Here is a 13,093-nt window from a genome sequence, read left to right on the forward strand (position 1 = left end):
GCCACCCGACCCGCCGCCGGTCGGGCGGCCCGGGGGTGGCATTATCGCATCTCACAGTGTTAAAAATTCTAGGTTATAGTTTAAAAATTTATTTTATCGAACTTCTGACCACTAACCCTCCAGCAATGCACTGGTTTTTGCTGCTTTCAGTGTATTATTCCACTCATTGAAATTTGGTCCCCGCTCTCCCTTTCAGTTATGGGTGGAAACCGTATCCTAAAAACTCAAAAAAGTTTGTCTGGACCTAATTAAATTTGCTTTCCCTATAGTTATCAGTCTCGGAATTTCAACAGAGTTTACACTATGAACATGGTTGGATCATGATTTAATAACAATATTGTAAAAAACGAAATTCAAACTGTGTGCAGGTATTCCAGTCCTTCAAAAACATGGTGGGTGGATTACATAAGAAAATTGATCATACATTATTTTCCTTTGAAAAACAAGGGAGAATTCTAAACGCAAAATCTAAAAATATAATGTCCATTAGAACTACCCTGTGCTGCATCTAAAGCTATTTTGACCCTTGTTTTCCAACTTAGTTCCGAACCTGCATTAGGACCTGGTAAATGAAAATATGAAGCGAATGAGAATTCGTCATCTTCGCTATTCTATCACCCATTCAAGAAAACATTTATATGAGAATATATTTACCATAAAGGCGGTCTCTTAAGGACCCTCCAGACATGTACTCGTAGATAATCATAAGTTCTTGGGATTCATTGCAATACCCAAGTAAAGACACCAAGTTTTCGTGCTGGACTCTCGAAAGAACATCAATCTGTTTATCAAATGAAAATAAAGTCATGAATTTTACTATATATGGTTTTCTGTAAATATGGCTAAAAACAATATAAAAATGAAGTTAGAAGTTGAACTGGTTATGGTTAAAAACCCTATATGTGATTGAAGATAGAAATTGAAGTATAAGACTATATACAAATAGAAGCATATTACATGGTTTAAGAATTCTCAGAATTACCTCGTTCAGGAACTGTTTAACTCCTTGTGTGGAGAACAAGGTGAGAACTTTGACGGCTATATCCGTTCCTTCCGGCAATTTACCAAAGAACACAGTTCCGAAGCCCCCTTTGCCGATATTTCCACTAAATTTTCCTGTGGCAGCAGTCACCTGATCTAGAGTGAAGGCATAGGCCTTCGCTGAATTTGACACCATAATCGTTGGGTCAATCGATTCGTTGGGGGCAGAGTGCACAATCATTTCTACCCCATTGCTTTCAGTTGTGACACACTCTTTCTTCTTGGGATACAGAGCAATACCCACTATTAACGATAGACTGATGATTAGAACTCCGCTGAGTGCTATTCCGAGGATTAGGTATTTTATCAATTTCTTATTGGGATTCTGTGGTGTATGTCCTATTAGATCAGGAATAGATAGAAAGGTGTTTCCAAAGTATCTGGTACACATCAAAAAAAGAAATTTTCGGTAAAATTAATTCTAGAATTTCAACTGTATTAAAGCATTAATAATAATTGTACGTGGCATTGGTAATATAGAAAATATGAAAAAAAGAAATTCCAAACATCAAAATACATTTTAACTAAAACTAAAGATAAATAAAATAAATATGTGATTACTTGAGTTTCAATGAATGCTTGTGCAGAAGTTGAGGAGCAATTTCACCACTAAAATTGTTATTCTCTATAAACCTGTAACAATCATTCACATAAACATTAAAAAGCAATAGGAAATGGACAATTTGCATAAGGAGAAAAAGGGTAAAGGGACTTACAACTCTTTAAGGTTTTTAAGTTCACACAACCAGTATCAACACTTTCGTTCTGAAGCTATATTTTGCAGGAAAATTTCGTAGAAAATTTCGTAGTCACTGCCATTTTTAAAACAGCAGCAAAATTGACACCTAAAAAAAAAATCATTATTCCAGTATCAACACTTTCGTTCTGAAGCTATATTTTGCAGGATAATTTCGTAGAAAATTTCGTAGTCACTGCCATTTTTAAAACAGCCGCAAAATTGACATCTAAAAAAAAAAACATCGTTCCAGTATACACACTTTTCGTTTTGAGCACTGTTTTTGTGGTTTTTTTGGGGTTTTTGGGCCAGAGTTCCCGTTTTGAGTTTATAGTTCCCGTTTCAAAGTTTACATTGTTCATGGTAGAGGAAACATATAAGGACTTTAGAAAAAATAAAGATGAAGATTCATCAAGCTCCAAACAAGATAAAGGAGAAGAAGAGTCTCTCCTCCATGACCACTCAAAAGGCAAGGGGAAAGAAGAAAGTTTTCTCACACCTCCTAATAGCCCTGAACATAAAAAGAAGACATCTTTGATTAAACTAGATGTTAAATTTGATTTACCAATATATGATGGAGAGTTGAGTGTAGAAAATTTGGACAATTGGATTAGACAAATTGATGTTTATTGCAGAGTGCAGAGTATTTATTCAGATAAGTGAAAGATTCAGTTGGCCAACCTACGCCTTGGAGGCACTGCCTTGGTGTTGTGGGAAGGCAGGACCCAAGCTGACATGAAGAGACATGGTAAGACTCTTTCTGTCTGGAGTGAATTTGTTTCTGCAATAAAAAAACAGTTCTATCCACTGGCCTACATGCAGCAAGCCATGATGAGTTGGCAAACTCTTCGTCAGTTGAAAGGGCAAAGTGTACAAGGTTACACCCAAGAATTTAGGAAGAGAGCATTGATTCTAGGAATCTCATTAGACTCACCTGAGACTCTGTTGAAGTACATCGGTGGTCTACACAACTACATGAGGCACACTATCCTCATGTTTAATCCCATTAGTATAGATGAGGTATCTGTTCAAGATACGCATATAAAAGCTAGAGGAAAGAATGGAAACCCAGAAGTTGGGGGATCATCCCAACCCACTGTAAGCAATAATAAGGAGAAAAGGAAACAAAAATGGAAAGCAAGGAAGGCCAATACTGAACATAAAAGCAAGTATTCATGCACTCACTGTAAGAAGGATGGACATGATGATGAGCACTGTTGGATTCTGCATCCGGAGCTGAGACCTAAGAAGTTCGAGGCCAAGAAGAAGAAGAATACTACAGCTATTCAGAAATATTTGGGGTCGGACTCAGGAGATGAAACAACCATTGTAGCCACAGGTATAAAAGGTAAAGATTCTAAATAATCTACTAGTAATTCTGCACAATCTACTATTGATGAAGAAAATGAGAGAAAAAGACATGAGCTTTTCCATATTCAAGTTATTTCCAAACATCAAAAGATTGATACTTTGTTTGATAGCGGCTCACAAGTAAATTTAATTTCTGAAGAAATTGTAAAGAAGTTGGGATTACTGACTACACCTCATAAGAAATCATACCCATTAGGATGGTTAAATGGTAAAGAAAAACTATAAGTGACTAGACAATGCAAACTCAAGTTTTCTTTTGGGTCAGCATTTGTAGATGAGGTTGAGTTAGATATAATTCCTTTGGATATATGTGGAATTGTTTTAGGAAGTCCTTACTTGTATGATAGAAAATCCATTTTCTATAGAGCTGAGAACAAGTATCTACTCGTTAAAGATGGAATCAAATACTTTGTAAGAGCTCATAAGCTCAAGAATATTACACTCTCATAAACTCAAGGTAGATGAAACGAATGATAAATTCAAGCAAACAATTTTTACTGATGGTTGTAAAGGAAAAGAAACCTGATAAAACCAATGTATTTGAGGTTTGTGATGCTAAACAACAAGCTGATTTAGAAAAAGTTGTTTTAGAATATGATGTCTTCTTTCAAGAACCTAAAGGTCTGCCACCCAAAAAGGGAATAGTGCATGAAATTAATTTGCAGCAAGATGCTCCATTGCCTAACATTGGAATGTACAGGTTGTCCGCATTAGAGGATGCCGAAATCAAGAAGCAGGTGCAGGAGTTGCTCGAGAAGGGGTTCATCAGACCTAGCACATCACCATGTGGATCTCCAATCGTTTTGGTGAGAAAGAAAGATGGCTCTTGGAGAAAGTGCATTGATTACCGAGCACTGAATAAGATGACAATAAAAAATCGTTATCCCCTTCCTCACATAGATGATCTATTAGATCAACTAAAATAAGTTGTTTATTTTTCCAAGCTAGACTTTCATAGTAGATATCATCAGGTTAGAGTTGCAGAACAAGATGCATGGAACACTGCTTTCAAAACAAAGCAGGGATTGTATGAGTGGCTGGTTATGCCTTTTGGCTTAACTAATGCTCCTGTTACTTTCATGAGAATAATGAATGATATTTAGCAAAACATGGGAAGAACATTTAAAGCATGTTAAGCAGACACTAGATGTTTTGAAAAGAGAAAAAAATTATGTTAAACTCTCAAAATGTGAATTTGGCAAAACATCTTTGAATTATTTGGGACATATAGTAGGGGGTGGTGAATTGAAGATAGATCTCTCTTAGGTGGAAATCATTGTAAACTGGCCTAAACCCAAATCTGCTAAATTAGTTAGGAGCTTCTTAGGAGTAGCACAATATTGGAGAAATTTCATTTCTAACTTTTCGTTAATTGTAACTCCCTTACATGATTTAACAGGATTGAACAAGGTGTTTCAGTGGGGAGGCAAACAACAGAAAGCCTTCGACACCTTGAAAGAAAAGATTAGTACAACACTAGTACTAGCACTGCCTGATCTTCAAAGACCCTTTGAGATCCAAACGGATGCCAGTGACTATGCCATGGGAGCAGTGTTGATACAACACATGAAACCCATATGTTATCATTCCGAGACATTTAATTCTGCAGTAAACAACTGTCCTACATATGATAAAGAACAGCATGCATTAGTACAAAGTGTGAAAAAATGGAAACGTTATTTAATGGGCAAAGAGACAGTAATACATATTGATCATCAACCACTTCAATATCTACACTCCCAAACTAAGTTGCAGCAATCAAGACACTATAGATGGATGGGTTTTCTACAACAGTTTCATTTAGTCATCAAATATAAAAGGGGCATACACAATAAAGTTGCAGATATGTTATTTAGACCCATTATAAATGCATCTACTATACTTAAGCATAATTCTATGTTATATGTGAGTTACATTGAACAATATGCTCAAGATATAGACTTTAAAGATGTATATGCAACTTTAAGTCAAAGAAAACAAGTAAAAGAATTGGATTATCATATTAAGGACAGACTCTTATATCATTGTGGGTTCAAGCTATGCATTCCACAAACTGAAAGAGTAAAGATAATTCAAGAAGCACACACTTCTCTAATATCAGGTCACTTTGGGGTAAGTAAAACAGTTGCACAACTGCAAAGGTTTTGTTATTGGCCAAAAATGAATGAGACAGTTTCTAGATATGTAAGAGGGTGTACTATGTGTGCTAAAAGAAAGCCCAGGAATAGAAAACTAGGCTTGTACACTACATTACCAGTTCCTTCTCATCCTTGGGAAAGTGTTTCCATGGACTTTGTTGGAGGATTGCCCAAATCTAGGAAAGGTCATGATTATCTATATGCTGTTGTGGATAGGTTCAGAAAAATGTGTATTTTGATACCTTGTAATAAACAGATTATAGCTGAACAAACTGCAAAACTGTTCTTTCAACATGTATGGGTTCATTTTGGATTACCCACTTCCATTATATCTGATCAAGACACTCGATTTGTGGGAAAGTTTTGGTCAAGTCTGTGGGAACTGATGGACACAAAATTGAAGAAAATCACAGCTTTCCATCCACAAACCAATGGCCAGACAGAAGTAGTCAATAGGACAGTGATCTAGTTACTCAGGGGATATTACAGCAAGCATCCTAAGCTTTGGGATGAACATTTGTGTTATGTGCAGCATGCTTACAACCGAGCCAAACATTCTTCCACATAGAGATCTCCTTTCGAGACCTATTTTGGTTTCACACCAAAGACTCCCTTGGATTTTGTTTTTGGTAAGGACACAATAGTTGAGGGACACAGCAATGTGGACAGGGAAACTAGGTTCATCGAACAAATCCAAGAGATCCACCAGGCAGTACAGGAACAACTGGAAAAGAGCCAAGCCAAATACAAGGCAAGGCATGACAAGCATCAGATGGAGCATAGTTTCCAAGTTGGTGATCAAGTCTAGCTATATATCAGCAAGGACAGGATGCAAGGTGAAGGTAAAAAGCTAAAGCCTATCAGGTATGGACCTTTCAAGATACTTGAGAAAATTGGTGAGAATGCTTTTTGCCTTGATCTACCAGCTTACATGCACATCTACTCAGTTGTAAATGCAGATAGCTTGAGATTGTTTGAACCTTCACTAATTGAGGATCCCGAAGAGCAGAGTCAATTGCCTTCTATTAATGACCTGCTACTTGAATATCTTAATGAATTGCAGGAAGACATAGTTTTGGATAGGAAGGTGAGAACGACGCGCAGGGGAGATGTTGAGTACCTCAGAATTGGACTCAGGGGTTCAAAGCCAAGCAGTGCAAAATGGATAGAGATTCGACAAGTGAGACAATTGTACCCTCACTTAGTCGATAATTGAAAACCAACTTTTGGTGGTCCAAATGCTTTTTTAGTGGGAAGGTCGTGATCCAAATTGGATCCCTGAAAATTATCAGAGTTTTTATGACTGTTTCAAACTATGTTAGACTCCAAAATGTTGTGAATAACGAGCTATCAGGAAGGACCTCTGGACAGTGGTAGTTGTAGCCAGCACGGAACAACGAGGACCCTCGGTCAAAATGCACTGACCATTGACCCATGGAGACCGCGCAATGGCGCAAACTAGCAAATAGGGAGTCCAGATCAAAAAACAGAGGCCGTTTCTGATGCGTGATTAGTGCAAAGCACTAATCACACATTGCGGGATAAAAACTTTAGAGAAGGAAAATCCCCGACACCTGATCATGTGAAAAACAACGAAAACCGTGGGAAAAGTGCTAAAACCGACAGGTGGGTCCCTCGCTCCAAAACTAGTGGAATATCGGAGGCATTTTGGGCAGTAAGCGGGTTTGGAAGAGGACCGAGCGATGCCATACATTGAATGACACGTGTCTGGAAGATGATAGAAAACCACTCTCATCGCAAGGTAACGGTCGAGCAACTCACCCGTGCGATAAAAGCGATGACAGTAGGATCTGGAGGCCCCAGATCAACGGTGGATATTGCACCCAATGGAGGACCAGATTTGACAAAAGAATAGGTTGAGGCATATGACATTTGGGGTCCGACATGGCCGATGAGCTGGCGGATGAATAATTTCGCGGCATAACTGAAATAATGACCGTTTGAGGAAGAGCTGGAGCTTAGTTTGTAAGGAGACAAGTGGCCACCTCTCTGTGAAATGTTACACAGTGGCGATGACACAAAAGCAGGGAATTCTAGTAGATAGAGGCAAGCGATCTGAAGGGCTGGAAGAGGAAGTGAATTGTCAAGGGACGGATTGGCTTTAAGCCACGAATAGACAGAGAACAGACAAGAGACAAAGGAGATGGAATAGAAAGTGAAGCAAGAAGTAGATAACAGAGAAGTCGAGCTAACCTGCAAAGCTAAGGCAACATCAAGCATATAGAATCAAGAAGGCTTGAGAGGTTCAAGCAATCCCTGTGAGGATATCTGTCGGGAACTGAGTACCAAATTGGACTCATCCCATTAAGACCAGTTGAGGTCAAGACTTGGTAAGGGGGAGTCTGAGTACAGGAGACTCAAATCGAGCTCCTCATTGTAAAAACTTTGCTTAAAGACACAATAAAAAAGGCCACCACTGCAAGCTGGACCAGGAGACGTAGCCAAGGAGGATTGGGTGAACTCCTTATTAATTTGTTTTGTTTTTTCATTTGCTTGCTGTGTTTCTCTTATTGTTTTCCAATGCATGTGTATTTTTCAATCTTATCGATCTGTTGCTTAAGATAACATAGGCACACCAACACATGAATCTGTAATACCTACATTAATTAACTGAGATCATACATAAGTGATTTTTAGATCACTCAGAATTACATTCGCTTTGCTGATGGCGCTAGTCGTAGTACTTAGAATTTATCTTCCGCAACCTCGGTTATTTATTCACCTAGTGATGAGCTAGTCTCTATTCATGGAATATGTCTCAGTCAAACAACAAACAACATAGCGGAATATAGCACAGTCATTGAGCTATTAGCTGATGCCATCACATTTGGTATCCAATATTTGATCATTAGGTTAGATTTGCAGCTCGTGATATTACATTTAAACGGCATCTATATAGTGATGAGTCCAATAATGTTAAGAGTATTTTTACGAGTTCTTCTTTTGGAAAGGAAAATTATTTGATTACATCAAATATCAACACATTCCGAGATACTTAAACACATTGACAGATGCATTGGCAAATAATGTGTTAAATATACATTTGAAACATTTGTAAATTAAAAACAATATTCATTCATACATTGATCAAGATAAACAACATGCAAAAGTAGTAGTTTTTCATTGAAATAGAGTTTTTATAAAAGTGTGTGTCTACAAAAATATGTCATCCAAGGGCATAAGGCCTCATGGCCTTTTATTTTCTGAATATGCTGACACCAAAAATCAAAATGTGGTCCTAGAAACTATAGTAGCTAAGTATGATGATGCTCATGATAAAAAAGGATAGCACGAGCAACTCGACGCAGAAAATGTCTAAGGTGCCCTGGAACCCCAACTACATGTCTCTGATAGGTTCAAGTAATGTCATCCGCCCCAGTCTCGGGGATATTCAAATTCAATCTCTCAAGGTTGTGTTCCAACTTTGTCAAGATATCATATGCCTTTGGGTTAGCTGTTGCAACTGCTATAGGCTGCTAGCCTCGTCTATCAAATCACCTCAGCCCTGTTGGTCAGGTTTTGCCCACGTCTACACATGCATTTCGTATAATTAGCCTTTGAAGACAAAAAACACATAAAAATTTAAAAAATTTTAAATATGTCAAAATGTGAAATTCTCACCTAGATCATCCCACTGAGTTCCGGCTGGAATTGAGATATCAGGATCATCTCTGTAATCTGTCCTAGCATATGGAAAGTCCTCAATTGGAACAATCTGCTGGCCTAACAAGTCAAAAACTTTGCAGTATACCTCACTACTCATCCATCACCTCCATGGTGTGCCATCATTGAAATCCACCTCATCATGCGTGGATCCCTAGGATCCCCCTCATCTGTTAGAATCTGTTGTGGTTGGAGAATAAGAATCCTCTCTAGGGAAAAATAAACAAGAATGGCACCATGACTGAAATTATTCAGTTTTCCATTCTTACATCTAGTCAACTGGCCCTTCATGTTCACCACCACTGCCTTGCACCAGTTGTACACCATGGATTCCCAACATTCCACAGTCGTCTGCATCTATGCTCATGTGGCTAAATGAAGGGCAATGCTGCCACATAGTTTGAAAATAGTGAAAGTAATGGTCCTCAAGGGTAGGAGCTCGATGGTCTGAATATCAATTCTGCCATCCTTGGGTGGTGCACCCCTGCAAAAGCGTCGTAGATACCCATCAGTAGTATCTCCTCCTGCCCTCTATCCAAATAATGAAATATCAGCTCCTCGATGAGACAACCCAGTCAAGAAATAGATGTCATCGGCGTCAATGGTAACATGATGATCGACAATCACAAAACATGTTCTTGGACATTCCAGGTTCTTACCAGCCATGTCATCAGATCTACTTGAGCTTTCATCCCAGGAATGAGCCAATATTTCAGGAGGCCACAAGTTCTGAGAGCCTGCATGGTGGCCGAATCTGCCAAAGCTACCAAATCATTGGCTTCATGCTCTCTTTCCCTCCACTCCATTTTGAGCAATCAAATGACCTGAAATGACCTGTTTAAAAGGATTAGAATCATTTTGGAAAGCCATCTCATGTTTTTTTCGACCCAAAACTTGTTGAAAAATAAACCCTCGCCGCTTGCGTGACTGCCATTTTACGGTCAGGGGCACAGCTGCATAGGTTTTTCCAGCAAAATTCCACGTAAGCCGTGATTTTATGTATGAAAATTTTTATCAACCTACGCGAGCTTGACTGAAAAGAAATAGTGTGGGGTCGAGGGCACATTTTTATATGCAGTTTTTCTCCAAAAAAATAAATGGAAGCTTAAAATGAAATTTTAAACAAATCAAAATCTAAGTTAAGGAGAGATCTTCTACTTGGAAGAAACGACGCATGATTTCGTCAACCAGTTAGCTCGTAATCAGTCCTGGAAGTCTGGTGATAAAAACTCCTCTCTCTGCTCTCAAATGGTAAAAACACAAATGGTGAAAATAATTTACCATTCCCACTTTTATAGGCTTTTTTAAAGCTAAAAAATGTTATTTTTTTATTTTTTTTATATTTAAAATTTTTCGAGAGGGAAAATGACATTTTTGAGCAGTTATGACGATTTATTGAGTTTAAATGTGCAGGATATGTTATGAAATGGGGATGAATCATTTTTACTATTTAGCATAATTTTATTACTTTTCATGCTCTTAAAAATCTATGAAAAGCAAAATTCATGGAGTCCTCTTTTAGGCCCTTTTTAGACTCTTTCAAATTGAAAATATTGCTGAGTACTTGCTTGTGTGAACTCCTAAAAGTAAATGAAGAACCGTCCACTCATTATAATTCTACCCCTTTCATGAACTAAGTTAGGACTATTTATGAAAAATGTATATGTTGACTGAACATGGTCAATAGAGTTCTCCCATGTATTACTTTATCCTTTTTCGAAACTGAGAGACTAAAATAAGAACCTAATGGAGTCTAATTATGTTTTTCTTTTGACTCTCTAAAATTGAAAAACGTCGATCTTTACTTTCTTCGGGCTAGTTAAAATTTTATGGTAAAAGAACTGAATGGGTTTCCTTTATGTGTCATTTTCAAACTCTTTAAAAGAAAACGACATCGAGTTACTCCTTTACTGGACTCGTAAAAACCAAAGAGTATAGGACCCGTTAATCATAACGGGACCAAACCATTCCTTCTTAGGTTTCGTTAAAAATACTTTGATGGACTCATCCGAAGGATGAGCTTACAGTCCAAGAATATGTTATCCTCCTCAATCCTGTAAAAAATAAAGAGGTGCTTGCTATTAATGGTGGGGGGAAATTGGGAAAAGGTGTCCATTATACATTTTCATTTTTTGGAAGGTAGAAAGTCACTCTTGAAAACGACACTCCGTCACACTCACGTCCGGTTTGGGAAATCCATTTGACTTACAATTAATCGAACCTCATTTAAAATTCTTCATGGTTTTTGGTGTTATCGTTAAGTCAAACGTTCCCAAGTCAATTGTCATGACATTATGTGTTCAAGAGAAGTTCAACCTCAGTTCAAAACCCTGGTGAAAATTATAGCCTTCAATCGTGTTAGCCATCCTTGAGACAGTCCTTGCAAAATATTTTCAAAACTTGACATTATGTTTCGTGTTGTAGGCTTTCCTAGGACAGGTCACTTCCTATCGATTTCAGCTCATTATCTAGGAATTTGATCTAGAAACCTTTAGTACCTTGAAGCCTACATGCCTTAATGGTAGGTTTCTTTTTTTTAACGACAGGATCTCATCATTGGCCTTTGATCGAACAATTCTATGAGTTTTCGACTTCGGATCACCTATTCACACTTCATAAATTGTACTGGAAGTACCTTAAGAACCATTTTCATTATTGGTGGTTTCTCTCACATTTGTTAACGGTTCACATCTTTGATTGGTAATCAAGTGGTTTCTGCCATGTTCAACTTCGAAACATTCAATCACATGGTTAGATTCGTAATGTGGATCGAGAGATGGAGATCAAGACCGTGGATCTAGTTTCATCAATCTAGGTTGCGAGGATATTTTATATTCATGATTATGTAGATAGATGGCTTTGTCCATGTTGTGTCTACCATATATATGATTTTGGTTTTTCCATTCTTGTTCATTGAGTTCGTTTTACTCTGAGTATGGGAATGCCTACCTCAAAGATGATTTTTGATACATATTTGCATTGTAATCCTTGAATGTTCCCTGTAGGTTTCCAACCATTGCCTCTGATCCGATCCTTGGAATAATAAAGTGCTTCAATCTTTTAAAATTATTTTACAGACTTCGCACTATACGAGGCAATATGTTACATGTCAATTTGTCTCCATGACACTTGATTAGTTTATGCGTCTTTTTACCATCCATGAACATGTTTGAACGAGCTACCTCAAAAGTTAAACAACCAAAAATATCTTGAAGTAGATGAAAAATTTGGAGAAAATAGCTGTCACACCTTGTTAAGTTCCACCTGCGCTGATTTTTCTAGAGTTTCCTGTGCATTCGCTGGAATTAACTCTAAGAACAACGCAGAGGTGCGCTTTGTGTGCCACTTTAAACCTGCACAGGTGAATTCAAGAAAGTAAAAATAAAAAGTACATTCTAGAAACATAGTTGGTTGAATATTTTCCAACTAAAAGCTTCCAGGTGATGACTATTCGAACTATAACCCTCCAAACTATTCTACTTGTAATTGATAAATAATTGAAAATAATACTAGAACCATAGATAATATTGGGAACAAGGACTAAGCCACTAGGAAATCAAGCAATTACTACATACCTCATCAAATGGAAGAACCTACCATTGGAACAAGTGGCATGGGAAGAGTATTTGTTAATGTAGAAACACCCACAGAGAGTAATACATTGAGGAAAACACTTGTGCAAAGAGAAGGGACATGTTAATCCCTATATAAACCCCATTTTAACTCTAAAATTCATTATGAAGCCATAGATATTGATTGATTACATTTCTATTGTTACATCATTATGTAGGAATCTCTCATTGTCCTATTTTATTATAATTGTACCCTTTGTATCCAATATATATACTAAGGATACCTAGTCTTAAGATCATTGAATATTGTCACATGCATTGTATTCACTTTAAATGGAGGTTTCTGCTCAATAAAATTTCATGGATATTCCACTGGATAGTTCGTCTCAACAAATATAATAATATTATATTAGAAATCTAAAATTCTAAGTTATTACAGTTTTATTAAAGTTTAATATTTTTGTATATTTAACTGGAATTAGTGCATACATGCGAACACAAATTATGCAGAAAAATAGAGAATGAAAAAATAAGCTCACACACACCCATAA

The 13,093-nt window shown here is 37.3% G+C and overlaps 1 protein-coding gene across 1 annotated transcript; it reads right to left on the reverse strand.

Annotated features, from left to right (window-relative positions):
* Positions 1 to 455: 455 nt before the first annotated feature.
* Positions 456 to 9,776, reverse strand: LOC149166295 (putative leucine-rich repeat receptor-like serine/threonine-protein kinase At2g04300). The gene is made up of 6 exons (XM_089430123.1): positions 9,630 to 9,776; positions 9,255 to 9,358; positions 1,603 to 1,674; positions 983 to 1,421; positions 655 to 781; positions 456 to 562 (listed from the first exon to the last, which is right to left on the reverse strand). The coding sequence occupies exons 1-6, from the start codon at positions 9,774 to 9,776 to the stop codon at positions 456 to 458; spliced, it is 996 nt and encodes a 331-aa protein (XP_089286249.1).
* Positions 9,777 to 13,093: the final 3,317 nt, after the last annotated feature.

This window comes from Pinus tabuliformis, chromosome 5_1 (genome assembly GCF_031772625.1).
Source record: "Pinus tabuliformis cultivar Carrire ecotype Pingquan chromosome 5_1, CPIR1, whole genome shotgun sequence".
In the NCBI taxonomy this organism is placed as follows: domain Eukaryota; kingdom Viridiplantae; phylum Streptophyta; class Pinopsida; order Pinales; family Pinaceae; genus Pinus; species Pinus tabuliformis.